The 16842-nt window shown below is 28.9% G+C and overlaps 4 protein-coding genes across 11 annotated transcripts in view; 1 reads left to right on the forward strand and 3 right to left on the reverse strand.

Annotated features, from left to right (window-relative positions):
• LOC134828112 (vacuolar protein sorting-associated protein 37B) overlaps nucleotides 1–16842 on the reverse strand; it is a 169114-nt gene that overhangs the window by 92320 nt on the left and 59952 nt on the right. The window lies entirely within an intron of this gene.
• LOC134827430 (RIMS-binding protein 2) overlaps nucleotides 1–16842 on the reverse strand; it is a 61089-nt gene that overhangs the window by 24111 nt on the left and 20136 nt on the right. For 6 of the 8 annotated variants that reach the window (XM_063840053.1, XM_063840058.1, XM_063840054.1 and 3 more), the window contains 5 exons: nucleotides 15112–15615; nucleotides 10881–11493; nucleotides 10622–10742; nucleotides 9420–9571; nucleotides 9064–9327 (listed from right to left, as the gene is read on the reverse strand). In XM_063840053.1, the coding sequence (XP_063696123.1) occupies nucleotides 9064–9327; nucleotides 9420–9571; nucleotides 10622–10742; nucleotides 10881–11493; nucleotides 15112–15615 (1654 nt within the window). The remainder of the gene's footprint in view (nucleotides 1–9063; nucleotides 9328–9419; nucleotides 9572–10621; nucleotides 10743–10880; nucleotides 11494–15111; nucleotides 15616–16842) is intronic. The other 2 variants (XM_063840051.1, XM_063840057.1) reach the window with 2 other exon arrangements.
• LOC134827432 (probable cytochrome P450 6a14) lies at nucleotides 263–2135 on the reverse strand. The gene is made up of 2 exons (XM_063840059.1): nucleotides 2022–2135; nucleotides 263–1912 (listed from the first exon to the last, which is right to left on the reverse strand). Exon 2 carries the CDS (start codon nucleotides 1903–1905, stop codon nucleotides 382–384), a length of 1524 nt encoding a protein of 507 aa, XP_063696129.1. The 5' UTR covers nucleotides 1906–1912; nucleotides 2022–2135; the 3' UTR covers nucleotides 263–381.
• Nucleotides 2942–7694, forward strand: LOC134828084 (uncharacterized). Its single transcript, XM_063841043.1, has 5 exons — nucleotides 2942–3035; nucleotides 3144–4026; nucleotides 4459–5146; nucleotides 5218–5727; nucleotides 6543–7694. The coding sequence occupies exons 2-5, from the start codon at nucleotides 3145–3147 to the stop codon at nucleotides 7607–7609; spliced, it is 3147 nt and encodes a 1048-aa protein (XP_063697113.1). The 5' UTR covers nucleotides 2942–3035; nucleotide 3144; the 3' UTR covers nucleotides 7610–7694.

Here is a 16842-nt window from a genome sequence, read left to right on the forward strand (position 1 = left end):
ATCTCCTATTTGAAGATAGTTTATATAGTTTAAGACGAATTTTGACATTAATTTTTTGACTTTGATTCAACATCTGCGATAAGTTTTTATAAATTTCTTTAAATTTATATATAACGGACAGACATCAACCACTTGAAAGTTTTCTTTTTTTCATAAAAAAAATTACAAAAAAAAATCTTATTTTTACTGAACGTAGACGATTGAACTTTGAATAGAGGTCTTATCACAATACATTTTTAAATAAAAACAACGATTTGCCCTTTGTGACATATAAATTGTAATTAAGTAATCTGTTAGAAAGTTTTTTGTTTGTTTTTGCGTAAATGCGACTCATCTGACTTAAAATCAATAGCTTCAAAAAAATCTTTAAATTTAACAGTTTCAATCCTCTAAACGTGTAATATTAAACCAAAGACCACCTTTAGCAGCAACATTTCTCGTTTTCAATTCCCTCACAATCGGTTGAATTGTCTTCGGATTAACCTCTACTTTAAAATTATCCAAAATCGTCGCTAATCCGAACTTAACTTGCAACATTCCAAACCGATTTCCAATGCAATCTCTCGGTCCCTTGCCAAACGGAATATAAGCATAAGGATGTCTCTTCGCCACTTCCTCTGGCGTAAATCTATCCGGATCAAACTTTTCCGGTTCGGGATAAATATCGGGATCATTGTGAATGCCATAAACCGTTATCGAGATCATCGTTCCTTGCGGCACTACCAAATCCGTATCTGGAATCTTGTAATCTCGAATTGTGTTTCGCGACAAATTTCCCACTGGCGGATACATTCTCAGGGTTTCGTCAAAAACTTGTGTCAAGTATTTCATTTCCATCAAGGCTTCGTAACTGATTTTGTTATCATGCAACGCTTTGACTCGACGAACTTCAGCACGGACCTTTTCCTGAACCTCTGGATGACTGGCAAGAAGGTAGAGAGCAAAGTTCATCGTTGACGAGCTCGTTTCGAATCCAGCAAAGAAGAAAACTGCTGATTCGGCTGCGAGTTCTTTAAACGTGATTTTACCTTCTTCGTTCTCGGGTTTGTCTTCGAAAATTGTGCCGCGATTTTTAAGGTTTAGTAACATGTTGAAGAAATCCGCTCGCACAACGCAATTCGTCTCGCGATACTCGACATTCTCCTTGATCATCGTCATGAAATAATCTTCGACGTATTTCGCGATGAGTCGCAACTTCAAAAAGCGGGCCAACGACTGATAAGAACTCACGAGGAAAAAGTACATGCCACCAAAAGCGCTATCCGAAAAGATTCCTTTGGCAATTTTTATAATTTCTGGGACTTTTGTCGTGTCAAAGGCATGCACTTCAACCCCGAATGCACATGACCCGATAACATCGGCAGTGAATCGTTGTGCGACATCTTTGCCTTCCATCACAGCGCCCGTCTTCGCGAAATGTTTGTCGATGTAGTCTATCAGCACTTGACCTTTGTCCGAGATTGTGTGGAACATGTATTTCATTTTGCCGGAAGTGAATGTGGGACTCAAGTTATTTCGCATTTTACGCCATTTCTCGCCCTCGATGGCAAAAATGTGAGCTGTTAGAGGATCCTCTTTTTCGTTGTAATAAACTCCGCGATCTTCAAAATAATGGAAGTCTTTGACCAAAACGGTGCGAAGTAAATCGAGGTCTGTGATGAAAAGTGTTGGTTTCATGTACAAGAAAGCTCCGAAGAATTTTGTCTTTTTCTTGAAGGCGTTATAAAGTTGCGCATATTTTACGTGATAATGCATTTTAATGCCAACGCCTGCAAAGTCACCTAAAGGCGTGCAGGGACTTGTCGATGGGAAGCCACGATTTTTCCAGTATGAGAAACGATGACGCAAGAAGGCGAGAAAGAGTAAGGCGAAGCCAAGAATGCTCGTTAAAATTATTAGAAGCATCTTGAAGCTACAAAAAAAAAGAAATTCTTTCAAAAAAATAATTTAAGATTTTAATAATAAGTTTAAGATTTTATTGTCAAAACAAAAAAATCAAATTAAATTTAAAAATTTTTAACCTTTTGTTATTTCTTTTCAGATGTTCTCTCGATTGATGTTAAAATAAAACTGAGAAAAATGTAAAATCACGCATTGTTTAAGAATTATTTGAATGAAGAAATAAGAGAATTATTCTCAAATTAACGCAGATTTTGTAAAAAAACGAGAGACTTGTTGATAAAGATTTGATTAAAATTCTTCAATTATTTTTCATAAATATTTTTGTGTAAAAAAATAAAAGATTTTTTTTCATAAATTAATTAAAAAATTTTATAGGAAAAAAATCTTATTAAAAAAATTATTTTTAAATAATTTAATTCAGTTAATTTTTAAAAAAAAAGATAAAAGTTTAATAAAATTTATTTTAAAATTAAAAAAAAAATATTTTAATTAATTTTAATTAACTTTTATTAATTTTTAATAAAAATAAAAAAAATAAAATTTGAAAATAATTAAAATTCTTCAATTATTTTTTCTAAATATTTTTGGTTTTCTATAATAAAAGATTTTTTTCATAAATTCAAAAATTAATCAAAAAATTTTATAGAAAAGTTAATTATTTAAAAAAATTTTAATTAAAAAAAATCTTAATTATTATTTTTTTTTTAATTAATTAATTTTCGAAATTCTTAATTTTTTTAATTTAAAATTTTCATAAGTTGCAAAAATTAAAAATTATTACTCTTTTCATTAAAAATTATTTTAAAATAATTTTTTGTAATTAATAAATTTTAATTCTTAATTAAAAAAATAATTTGTTGGATAAATATTCAATTAAAACTATTTATTTATTTAATTTATTATTTAATTTTAAAAAAATCGAATTAACGAACCGATTGAAAATGCGAGCACAGCTCGCTTTCATGCTAATTCAAATAATTTCTTAAACTGAGACGAATGAAAATGATAATCAGCTGCGCATTGGCAACCCATTTTGTTTGGATTTTAATCGCAGAAAAATTGCAGACCAAAAATTTAAAATTGTGCTCTTCATGTTGAATATTTTAAGCTATTTATGTGAAAATCTGTAACAAGTAAGTTCACTTTTGCCGTGAATTATGAAAGTTTTCTTGAAATTCATTAAACATTCAATTTAAAATATTTGCCGCCAATTACCGGTTTCTCCAATATTTCCTTTACAGAATGTCATCTCGCAACAAAAAGAAGTCACAAAAGGCACCTCCCGAGCCGCCAGCTCCTCCAAAGCCATTTTACGAGCCACCCGAATGGTGCACTTCGAAAAAAGTCGCCGAATTTGCGTCACAAATCGCTTTCATGCGAGAAAACAGCGACATTGTCACCGAACTTCATGCCGAAGCAAAATCTCTCAATTGCCAAATCCGCGAGACGGATGTCGATAAATTCATTTTGAAAACGATAAAAATGATCGGAGGCTCGACAAAAAATCGCTTTGCCCCGCCAGCGACTGTGTGGACTTTTAATTCAATCGAAAGTGAGGTCGCTGCCAATATTTGGTTCAAAAACGACGAAAAATACAAAAGTTACGTGGAGGGTCGTGAACGATACAAGGAAAAAATTCGCCGGGAATGCTTCATTGACATGCGAATCAACAATCCGCCCTTCGATTGGGGCTTCATGGGACTTCGGAATGCCCGAAAAACGAATGCTTTTCGGTTTGCTCGCGGAAAAACGCCGCTTTTGGATGAAAAATACGCAAAAATGGCCTTTGAGACGGTAGAAAAGTTCATAGAGAGTCGAAACGAGACGATGGCAAAGGCGAAAGAAGTCGAAATTGAGAATAAAGGAAAATTTATCAACGTGAATGAAGTCACTTTTGAGTTTTTGATGCACATGTCGAACTATTTCGATGTCATGTTCGAATATTTTCTCCCAGTTTTGATGGAACACAAGCAAGAAGCGTATCGGGAATACAGCGAATATGTTTTTCGAGCGGAGGATTTGTTGGAAATCGATCGAAAAGAGGAATTTTTGAGAGCACGAGTGAAAATTCGATACAACGATGGATGGCAAGTCTACGAAGATGATCAGGATTTATTTCAAATGGTAATTTTTTTTTGTATTTTATTAAAAATTACCGATTTTTGTTCTATTTTTATAATTTTTCAAAATATTTTTTAAAAAACTTCAATTTTTAATTTTATTTTTATGAAATAACTGCGCCTAAATTTTTGAAAATTATTTTAAAAAAATATTTAAAAAAAAATCATTTTTTTTAATTTTGAACCTAAATTATTTTTAAAAAATTAAAAAATATCAAAAGGTAAAAATTTGACAATTTTTTTTTAAATTTTGTCATTTTTTTTTTTGAAAAAATTATTTCAAAAAATTTTTTTTTATAATTTTTTTAAAAAATTTTTTTGAAGCAAACTTTATAAAAAAAAATTATTTAAATTATTAAAATTTTTAAATTAAAAAAATTATTTAATTTATTATTTAATTATTTTATTAAAAAAAATATTTTTCTTTAATTTGTAGCGTTTCAAATATTTTTTGGACCAATCAAACGTGAAAAGCCTCGTCGACCGTGCAATTAAACATGCCGAAAATCCGGATCAATACAAAAACTGGGACTGGGCTCGCGAAACTCTCACCCGTAAAGTCTACAATCAGTGGGTCAACGATGTCCTGGTTGCTCCATTCACCGACTTAAAATTCCGCAAAAAACTTACTTTCGAAATTTTCTTCACAAACAGCAATTTTTGTGACATTCTCCGTTCAACTCTGACTAATTTTGACGAAAAAATGCCAAAGTCAGTGTGGATCGAATTAGCAGCTCGTCGATATTTCAACGCAAAAATTGCCGGAAATAAAAAATGGGTGTGCAACATTAAGTTCAGGGATGGCACAAAAATCGAGGATTATAATTTGCCATCAAAGGAAGATCGAGTTTTGGAGTTTACGGACGAGATGATGAGTGTGCAATACGCATTTTTAGAAGTTCCTGAGGAAAATCGGGAGAAACCGGGTCCAGCATGTTCTAAATTGGCGAAAAAAGTTATTTTTGTGGATGACAACGATGAAAATGTTGCTATTGAAATAAGTTTGGAAGATAAAATGTCGGAAATTGATCTTTTAACACCAACGGAGAGCATTTCGAGAGCAGAAACGAAGACCACGTATCCAACTCCGAACGAAATTCTTGGCGGAAGTCCCTTTAAACATGGTAAGATCAATTTTTAGACTCAATTTTATTCAAAAAATTGAATATTCTTAAAAATTTTAAAGATTTTTCAGGTCCTCCTGTTTCTTGTGCCCCATCAATTGTCCAAAAAGTCACGAATTGGCACGAAAAATGCAGCAACATTGAATTATCTCAAGGTCCAGTGAGCGGTTCTCAGTTACAAGAAGAGTTTCCTCCGCCCGAACTCGACGTTTCCGACAAAGATGCCAATATTGAATGCTCAAATACGGAAGAAATGGCTACAATCACGGTTTCACAAAATCCCGAAGAGCAATCTGTTGAAATGGATCTCTTGCAAAATTTTGTTCCTGAATCTCAGTCAACTTTAAATGAAAATACTCTAGTGAAAAATAATGAAACGAGACAAGAAGAGCGAATTGCAATGGTACAAATTCACACGCAAGGAAGGGAATTGATCGTGTCTCAAGGTTCTTTTCGTCAAAATCCGTGCGATCCAGTGTTTGCGGTACAAGGCTCGAACGAGTTGACGGCAGTGAATCGCACACTTGGAGGAATATCGGTTAATATTGAGCAAACGCCTGAACGACTTTTTGATGGAATGGGTGAGTTTTTTCATTTTTATTTTTATTTTTTTTGTTTAAAAATAATTTTTTAAAAATTATTTTGTTATAAAATTTGGTAAAAAATTAAATTAATTTTATTCAGAAATAAATAAAATTAATTTAAATTTAAAAAATTATTTTAAACAATTTTTAGCTGAATTTAAATTATTTGAATATTTTTTAATAAATTTTAAAAAATTTCGTCAAAATATTTAAGATTTTTTTTTTATTTTTAAAATATTAAATTAAATTATTTTTTTGATATATTCAATTCAAAATTTTAGAATTTATTTATTTTTTAATTTTTTTATTATTTTTTAAAAATTAAAATAATTATTTAATTAAAAATAAAAATCAATTATTCAATTATTTCTTGGAAATAAAAAAAAGAATTTGAAAAAAAAAAATTTTAATATAATTTTTAAATAAATAATAAATTGATTTAAATTAAATTTAAATTAATTAATTTCATTTATTTAATTTGATTAAATAATTAATTTATTTCAAAGAAAATAAAAATTTCGTCAAAAAATTAAAAGTAAATATTTATTTTATTAAAATAAATTAAATTAAAATAAAATAAAATAAATTAATAATTAAAATAAATATTGAAATATATTTTTTTTACTTTATAATTAATTTTAAATTTTTTAAAATTTTTTAATTGATTTTATTTGTTTGTCTAAAAAAATATTTCTTTAAAATTTTTAAACTGAATTATTTTTTATGAAAATAATCTTTAAAATTTTTAAAAAATTTTTTTAAATTTTTTATGACAATTATAAAAATATTTTATTTTCTTTTTCTATTCGCAGTTGAAATGGACATTAACGAACAACCAATATTGCAAACAAGCACTCTAGAAGCCCCTTTATTGACCTCGTCTCAAATTAAGCAAGAGCACGACACGCAATATAGTCAATATAGCCAAGTAGTTGAAATTGTCCCGACGCCAAACGAAATTATCGAGATCGAGGAGGACGAGGAAGAAAACATGTTTGCCGATTTACTAAACCAAAACCCCTCATCGCAAGTCGAACCCGATGGCGGAAGTCCTTTGGATGATTTAACGCCAGAAACGCCATCGACACCGTCACAGCCCGTCTCAATTCCCGTTGCAACTTCCAGTAAAACCCCAAAGAATCCCGTTTTCAAACGTCCTTCGCCCAAAGATCGACCATTGCCGATGAAACCGAGTGCGTTATACCATCAGTGGAAAGGCACGCCACGTCAATCGCAGAGCAACGACATCGACGAGACCTTTTCCGACGATGATTCACAGACAAAACCTCTTCGCAGTGGTAAAAGTACGTCAAAAAACCCGAATCTCTTATCACAAAATAATTCTTTGTTCTATAGTTCACAAGTAACGCGTCTTCTTGAACAACCACAGGCTTCGTCATCAACGTCAACTGTCGTTGCTGCCCCAACTAATCGCACCACGTACACTTTTCTGCCGATTTTTTACCTCAATTCGCTCAATTTTAAAATTGAGGGCGACTCGCAACGAATTTCCGCGAAAATTCGCATTCCAGTTGAGAGAGATCTCGTTGAAATCACCGACATGAACAGCATTCGTCTCCTTTTTGACATGAATGAGGATGAATTTTCATCAGTGGAAACTCTTTTGCGTCCCGAGTTTGTTTACACAGCTGGAAATAGCTCAAGAGGCACAGATACGCGATCGATTGTTCTAAATACATTTTTTACGAGATTGTCACGTGGGCACACACCGTCGTCGTGTATTTCGCTGTTAAGAATTTTTGGGCCGAATGACGAGATGGTAGAGGCGAAAATTGTGTTGACGCCAAATGATCCGCAACCAGAACAAAGTCACGCGGAAGCTTTTGATCCAGTTGTCTTTAAAGCCTTGCGGATGTGATGAAAAATTATTTTTTTAAGTTTGTTCGTTAGATTTTTTAATGTTTAATTCGAGTTATGGATTGAATCCGTTAGTTAAATAAAATTAATAGGTATTTATTGAATTTTAGACAGATTTTGTAATTTTTTTGAGATTTTAGGTAAGAATTTTTTTCGTGGTAAAAAAAATGTTTAAAAATTATTTCAAAATAATTATGGTAAAAAATTTTGATTTAGATTTTTTTAATTTGAATTTAATTTTTTAATTTTCTTAATCAATTTTTAATTAAAAAAAAATTAAATTATGTTGGACGTTATTATTTTAAAATTTGAACTTAAAAGTAAAGAAAAATCAAACAAAATCTCCACAAAAAAAAATTTTTCCCGAAAAAAAAGTAAAAGGATAAATCTCACAAATGCATACAAATTGGTAATAAGTCAAATTTTAAAATGTCTTCAAATCGTTTTTTGTTTATGTTTTTGTGTTGTATATGCCTTATTATTGCATAAAAAGTCCATTTGAACCAAAAAATTTGCAAAAATCTTGAAATTGGAAGAGTTGAAAAATCTTATCTTTATATGAAATTTTGTGCATTTGTGCCATTTATCCTTTTCGCCCGGGTTTTTTTTCTAAGATTTTATAATAATAAAATTTTTATTTAATTTTAAGGGAAAAAATTGTAAAAATTATTTAAAATTTTTTTCTTGCTCTTTTAAATGATTTTTTATGCAAATTTTTATACAATTTTTTAAATTTATTAGAAAAATTAAATTTTATTATTATAAAACATCAAAAAAAAAAAGATTTTAAAATTAAATTTTTAAAAAAATTTGAACTAGTTTAAATTAAATTAATAATTTTTAATTAATTAATTATAATTTTTATTTTAATTCTTTATTTTTTTAAGTTTCGACTTTTAGAATTCAACTTTTTTTTAATCTTTTCTGATCTTAGAGGTTTTGGCAAGAAATTTCTTTCCAAAGAACAAATTTTTAAAAGTCGGAAAAAATAATTTTTTTTTATAATTTTTTTTATTTTTTTTCTAAGAAATTTTCAAATCATTTATTGAAAATTGAGAGAAATAATTCAATTAATTATTTAATTTTATTTTAGTTTTTTTTTTTGTAAAAAGGAAGAAATTTTCTGAAAAATTTTTACCTTTCTCTCAAAAATTAAAAAAAAAATTGTCACATTTTTTGTTTTTCAATATTCATAAAAGATTTTTAGAAAAAATCCATAAAATCAGAAAAACACATTTTTAAAGAAAATTTTTTGAGATCTAAGTGAGAAAATTTTATTTTTAGACAAAAAAATCCTTGAAAATTAATCAAAATTAATTCTTTTCAGCGTTCAGAAAAAAATTTTTAGAGCAAAAATCCTGCGACGAAGTCAAATTTTTAAGAGATACATTTTTAGCACAGATATACAGAGCGCAAGAAGTAAAAAAAGAGAGAAAAAAAAAGAAATCTACGAACCATTGTCAGACTCGTCCTCATTGTGATCCACTTGATTGAGATCCGTGATTTGTGTTTCTCGTTTTAACCTAGCTACTTCGTCGGGATGCTGATGATGCTCCTGATGGTGCAAATCCATCATCATATTGTTCAAGTTCATGTTATTGAGGGCAGTCATTGTGCTAGTCATGGGTGCCATGGGAGCGGGATCTAGTGGAATAGGCATATCGTCAGATTCGCGTAGCGTCGAAACAACTGCCTGATGAAACTCTAACAAATCATCACCTGAAACGACACACGGGGAGACAAGACAGGAGACGCTTGGTTAAAGTCACACTCAAGAACATTTATTTTTGTGCTTTTTTTGGGGTACTTACCGACTAAACGTTGCACGAAATTTGCCGGAACGAGTCCTCGTCGCCCGTCTAAGAGTTCGGCATCGTAATAACCGCCTGCTGGTTCGCCATTTCCCCACACCAGCAAATAATCGCCGGCGCAAATCGATAATTCGGCTTCGGAACCGTCAATGCTGGAGAAGGGATTTTTGTGAGTTTTGGTAGTAATTTAAGAGAAAACTTTGGAAAACACTCGATTTCTCAAGAAATTTAAATTAAATTTAAAAATTGGATCATTTATGCAAAAATTTTTAATTTCATTGTGTGAAATTAAGTTAACAGCAAGTCAATATTTTTTGATTGCCTTAAATGTATTTTATTTTTTTTTTTTAATTTTCAACAAGAAGACGAAAAATAAGAAAATGTTTTATATCTTTGACAAAAAAAATTAAAGGTAATTTTAAACAAATCAATTATTTTAATTTATTTTTTTTTTTCAAAACTTTTTCTCAGGAAAAATTTAAAAATAAACTTTATTAAATTTTTCTTTAAATTAACTTTTTTTATTATATTTTTCAAAACTTTGAGAGTTCAAACAATGAGATATAAAAATTCAAAAATCTTAAATTTTTTAGTTTTTATAAAAAAAATCATATATTTTTTTTTCAAAAAAAAAAAAAATGCTTTTTTGATAAATTAAAATAAAAAATATCCAATAATTTTTTAAAAGTAAAATTGAATTTTTTTAATTTTTTTTTTTAATTTTTTTAATTTTTTTAATTTTAATTTTATTTTGTTTAATTTAAATTTAAAATTTATTTTTAAATATAAATTTTTAATTAAATTTTTAATTATTTTTTTTTCTATTTTAAATTAAATTTAATTTTTTTTAAATTCATTTTTAATTTATTTTTAAAATATTTTTAATTTTTAATTAATTTTTTAATTATTTTTTAATCAATTCTAAATAAATTTAAATAAAAATTTTTAATTAATTTTTAATTTATTTTAAATTTTTTTTTTTTTTAATTTTTTAATATTTTTAAAATATTTTTAATTAATTTTTTAATTATTTTTTAATCAATTCTAAATTAATTTTTATTTTTTTTTTTAATTTTAATTTTATTTATTTATTTATTTTTAATAATTAATTAATTGATTTTCTTTTGTAAATTAAAAATTAGCTCCAGAAAAAAAAATGTTTTCCACGTCTGAACGAAAATTAGTTGAAAAAGGCAACTTACTCAGGTGGGTCGTACGAAAACTTGGCAATAAATACGCAACATCGTCCCTTCCCCGGAATATCCAGCATATCTACTTGCGGTTCCCCTAATCCGTTTGACGTTAAACCTATTGATGGTCGAGCTACGATTAGAAACGAGTAATCTAGTAAAGAGCTACACACCAAACACGGAAATAATTTTTGTGATAGAAAGAGAGAAAGATGGTGCACGAAGACACACACGTGCTGCTAAATTTAAGGATTTTTTTTGTGCTACTTACTTTCTAGATCCAGAACACCAATGCGTGAAATTGGTCGCGACTGGGAATGCATGAACGACGTGCCAAGCGGATCCATGCCGTAGCGCTCGTATTCCCAGCCAATCGGTGGAATTGGTGAACACGGAGAAGATCGGTGTAACGGATATCGTGATAAAGTTAAGTCTATGTCATCTAGCGTCTTGAGTTTCGACGTGAGACCCGATGTGAGCAGGGGATTTGTGTATGTGGAGTATGATGTATTTGTGCCCAAACCTAAGTTAGTTGGTAGTGTACTTGAGAGTCCCGTTCCTGTGAGGCCTGAAAGTCCCGTTAAGCCACTCAAGCCCGTTGTGCCGCCCGTCAAGCCACTCAATCCTGTCGAAAGACCCGTTGTTCCGCTCAAAAGGTTACTCAGACCTGTTGTGCCGGCGCTTCCGGTGCCAAGTAACGTGCTCGATAGTCCCGTTGTGCCTCCCGTGCCACTGAGGAAGTTACTTAAGCCTGTGGCGCCCGTTGCTGTGGGCAGCGTGTATGAAGCAGCGCCCGGCGCCCCGCTTAGCCCTAATGTATAACTAGCTGAACCTGAAGGTAATGTATACGTATTGTGCATGGATAGGACGGGCATTGTATTACTCTGCAAAAAGGAAAAAAATTATTATTGAAACTGACAAAAAATTTTAATTTAAAAAAAAAACAAAAAAAAAATGGATGAAAAATTTTTTTGAAAAACTCCTACTCTAAAAATTTCTATAAAATTCCCTTATTTCCCATAAAACTAACTTTTTTATTTTTTTTTTAAATTTTTTTCTAAATTCATTTAAAATTTAAATTTATTTTTAAAAAATTTAGAAAAATAAATTTTAAAAATATTAATAATTTTTGGTGAAATTCTTTAAAGATTTTTTTCTAAATTTTGAATTCAAAAATAAATTATTAATTTTTTTTATTTTCTATTTTTTTTTTACAATTAAAAAAAAATTAAAGAATTCAACCATAAATTATAATTTTTTATTTTAGTTTTTTTTAGAATTAAAAAAAATCAACTAAAAATGTTGAAAAAAATTTTCTGTAATTTTTTTACAATTACAAAAAATTCAACTAAGAAATATCAGAAAAAAATGTTTCTGTAATTTTTTACAGTTCAAAAAAAAATAAAATTAAATAAAAAAATCATCGTCATTTTTTTCAAAACACATTTTTTTAGCTTTTTAATTTTTTTACAGCTTTTGCTCGAAAAATAAGCTCTCGGGGAAGGCTTGCTAGCTCATAACAACGATTAGAAAGCGTTCGGGAATGAATACATTTAACATCGTCATCAGCATGGCGGGGATCGTTCATATTTTCTAAAACAAAAAAAAAATCCATAAGAAGCCAAGGACTTCAAGGAATGAAAAATGAAGCTCGTTCATGAAAAAAAAATAAAAAAAATTCTAAAACAAGCAATAATAATTGTTTCCTTTGTATGTGAAACTAATAAATAATATTCATTTTTCGATGTTTTTTTCTTCCAACTGAACTTTGTTTGTTTAATGACCTAAACTCAAGTTCATAAATTATTACCACGCGGAAAGAAAAAAAGGAGAAAAAAGTAAATATTCTCATGAATATTCAGTGGGATGGAATAAATGAATAAGAAACTGGCACCACGACCAGAAATATTAATCAATATAAACGTACTTAATACATAATAAATAATAAGACTCAAAGGGAGAGAAAGAGAGAAGGAACACGAGTGTATATGAAGAATAAGGTTAACTAACTAATTAATCTATGTTTGTTGTGTGTGAATGTTGGATTTGGTTTTTTTTTTGTAAGAAAAACGTTACTTACAAACAGCAACAACAACAAATGGCTACGAAAATGTATAAATAGGGAATAAATTATTGTTGTTACACAAAAAAGAAGGAGTTTTTGTAAGAAATTGTTTTTAACGGGATTTTTTGTCCGACGTTTTATTTAACGTTTTGAGATACTAAAAAAAATTACTTAAAAAAATATTTATGTGATAAATTCATGAATTAATTTTATTTTATAATTTTATTATTTCGAAAAAAATCGAATTTTTAATTTGAAAAATCACTAAAAAAATTAATTTTCTATTTTAAATTAAGTTTTTATTCTAAATTTCTTTTAATTTTTCAATTTATAAAAATGTTTTTTTTAAATAAATAAAAAAAATAATATTTGGAATTTTGGAAAAACCTTTAAAAAAAATTACTAAGAAAATTTTTTATTTAAAATATTAATTTTTTTAAATTTAAGCTAAAAATTTTAGTTCTAAAATTTTCTTAAATATTAAATTATAAGTTTTATTGTTCAATGTTCGTTAATTAAAACAAAAAACAAAGAAAAAATGGATGAAAAAAATTTTTAAAAAATTCCTTCTCTAAAAATTTCTATAGAATTCCCTTATTTCCCATTAAACCAAGGGCGGATCCAGGGGGGGGGGCGGCGAGGCATTCGCCCCCCGTAATAGCCTTAAGTCCCATACAAATGTCAAAAATATGAGAAAAAAATTATGAAAATTTTGGATTTTGTATGAAATCGCCCCCCCGTAAATTTGCTCCTGGATCCGCCACTGCATTAAACTAACTTTTTTTTAATTTTTTTCTAAATTAATTTTAAATTTAAATAAATTAAAAAAATAATAATTTTTGGTTGAAACCTTTAAAGATTTTTCAAAATTTATTTAACAGTTCAAAAAAAAATGGTTTTGTATTTTGAATAATTCAAAATTTATTAAAACATTTAAAAATTTAACCTTCAAACTTAATTTAGGATTCATTTAAAAACTTTATTTAGAAAAAGTATTATAAAAATTAGAAAAATTTTAAATAAAAAAAAACTTTTTAAAACAATTTTACAAGATTTTAAAATAACCAAAATTTTAGTTTTGATTTCCTTTAAGAAGTATATTTTTTTTTCAACTGTTTTAGTTTTCATAAAAATTAAATTTATAAATTTAATGTAAAATCTATTACTTAATTTAATAAAAAAAAAATTAATATTTTTATTAAATATTTTGAGAAATTTAAATTTAATTAATTTTATTTTTAATTTAATTTTTTTTATTAAATTAATTTAATTAATTAATTAATTTTTATTTATTTTTTAATTTTGATTTAAATTAAAATCTTAATTTAAAAAAAAAATTAATATCATTTTTTCGTATTTTTTTTTTAAATTTTTTGTTTGAAAATCCGCTCACATCATTTCGGTGCGACAATCTCTTTTTGCCACGAAAATAATACGGAAAATATAGCAAAAACGTGTTACTTGTGCATGCAATGAATAAAAATGCTACATATTTATTGCACGTATCCAAGTCCCCTAGTTCCATACATTTTTTTTTGTTGCCCTGTAAAAACATCATAAACAGGCACAAGCTGGAAAAGGGTGGCAATGATTTTGCGTTATCGCTATTATTATTAATATTAAAGTTATTCTAAAATTATTATTCTCTCATAAAATAGAAGCAATGTTTAATTAAAAGTACGTTAGCTCAATATGCGGTTGTGCCGATAAAATGAACTCAACTTTTTTTTATGTGCGCGCGATGATCATTAACGAAAAATTCAATCGGAGGGCACAATTTGAAGGCAATCAATCATCATAAATTTTGATGGTCATCTTTCTTTGAAATTTAAAAAAATTTTTTTTTTTTTTTAGAAAATATGTCAATCGATTTTTTTTTCGACGTCATTTCATTCCCGAAGCAGTTAAGCGAAAAAATAACACCGCATAAAATTAATCTTCGGTGTTCTTTTTTTTGTTCTAAATAGGCGTTGCTGCGTAGCGTTGTTGATTATTTTTAATATGAAGAACCAAGCAGACCTTAATTATTCGCAATGGTGTAATTATTCTGTCTACTGGATGTTTGTTTATGTCAAAATGGGGATATAAATTCATTTTTAAATGAAAAATGTGAAAAAATTAAAATATGAGAAAAAAGGCGACGTATGTTAAAGTTGGTTATGTGTGATGATGACGATGACGATAATAAAGGGATAATGAATTAAAATGAGTAAAAAAAGGTGTAAGTAAGGAGAATACAAAGGATAATAAAATTTAAAAAATAAAATTTTTCTCTACGATTTTTTTCTGTATAATTTTGTTGTTTTTTTTGTATAAATTTTTTTTATGGGGAGAATTATTCTATTTTTTTTTTGTTTTTTTTTCAGTAAATGTTAAATTCAACGAGAAACGAAAAAAAAGTAATTCAAGTTAATAATAAAAGAGGAGTCAACAGCACCTGACATATAGGTGGCATACTACTAATTGCATTCGCTCTAATTGGCAGTGGTGATACATTAGCTGCTGCATTTAATCCTGTTGTGCCAAGGGATCCGGATGTATAAGGGCCGTCCGCCAACCCGTAGTTACTTGTGCTCGAGGTAACGCCGCCCAGCGCCGATGCATAACCCGTGGCGCCGCCACTCGTAAGAATACTCGAACTTTGTCCGAGGGCGCCCGATGTTCCCGTTAAACCACTCGTGAGTCCGCTGAGTGCGGAAGTACCTGTTGTTACGCCCAAGCCAGCGGTGCCGACAGAAGTGCCTCCGCCCGACGTATAGTTGGAGGTGAGTGTCGACGAGAGGCCCGTTGTGGTGCCCAGGCCCGACGAAAAGGTTGTCCTTTGTGCAGATGAGGTACTATAACTAGTGGTTGTCGTGTGTAGACCGGAAACCAGTGAGGAGGCCCCTATCGAGGGACCCGTTGTACGAGGATGCTCTAATTCAGCCAATATTAGATTGTCCTGGAAATTTTTCATTATTTTTTATGTTTTTACACAAAAACCAAAAAAAAAATTGTTCGTTTTTTACAATTTATTATTTTTTATTGCATATTAGAACATCCATCCAATCTATTTTTGCAACTGTTGGACAAGAACTTGAAGTATTGAGGCTGATACAAAAATATTTTTTGTTTCGATTTTCAGGTAAGTTTTAATTTTCTTTTTAATTAATAATATCAATGAAAAAAAATTTTATATCAAATATAACTTTAAATTTTTTAGTTAATTTATTTTAATTATTTTTTTAAGGTTGATATGGATAACGTAAAAATTCAAGGAAATTCATATCATGGCTAAAGGTAAAGACCTCCTGCTCTTAAAATTCAGTGAAGTGAAAAAATTGGTTAAAGTAATGTCAAAACTAGAGAAACAAGTGGCTTAAAACGAGGAAAAACAAACGAGCTTTTATCAGAAGTGATTCGGAACTTTTTAACAATAATTTATACAACTCTATTTTAAAAGGAATAAGAAGACGTAACATGGCCTGAAGTACAATCAAATGGATGACTTGTTCTCTGAAATCTACTCTATTGGACTTTACTTTCTTCTAAAGCTCAATTGTCCCGATCCGATCTCAAATCCAAGAAGTACAGAACTATGAGCTGAAATATCAAAGCATTCCCCATTTATTTATTGAGTAAAATGAGGAAACATTGAGAACATTATCAGAATAGAAAAGAACATATTCGTTTACTAATTTAGAGTGATCTTAGTTCAACAGTAAATAAATCATAAATCATCCTTAAGGGATTTATTCAAAAAAAAAGGTAACTTAAGGAATAACTAGGTATTTTGTCTATTGAATGAGAGAAAGAATAATGGGAGCGAACTTTGGTTTGAGCATTCGAACGGAAAAGAAGTTTGGAGAAATCATTTTTGTGAAGTAAATAATTTAACTTAAATAAATAAAATTCCTTTTGAGACCTTATAAAATTGGCATCCAAAGCTTGAGACAGAATTCACGAACCAAGCGCACGGAGTAATAGTTTCTTCTACTGACACACCGACTGTTAGTCATTTTTCTTAATGAAAGTAAATTAAACTAAAAGGAGGGCAGCTTCATTTTTATTGGAATAAAATTGGCAGAATATCAAGTAGGAAAATGTAGTATTAAAAATATATACATTCCGTTCAAAATATTCCTTCCGTCTACTTCTTAGCCTCTTCAAATTATTTTTTTATGAATTT

Source organism: Culicoides brevitarsis, chromosome 1 (assembly GCF_036172545.1).
Source record: "Culicoides brevitarsis isolate CSIRO-B50_1 chromosome 1, AGI_CSIRO_Cbre_v1, whole genome shotgun sequence".
In the NCBI taxonomy this organism is placed as follows: Eukaryota; Metazoa; Arthropoda; class Insecta; order Diptera; family Ceratopogonidae; genus Culicoides; species Culicoides brevitarsis.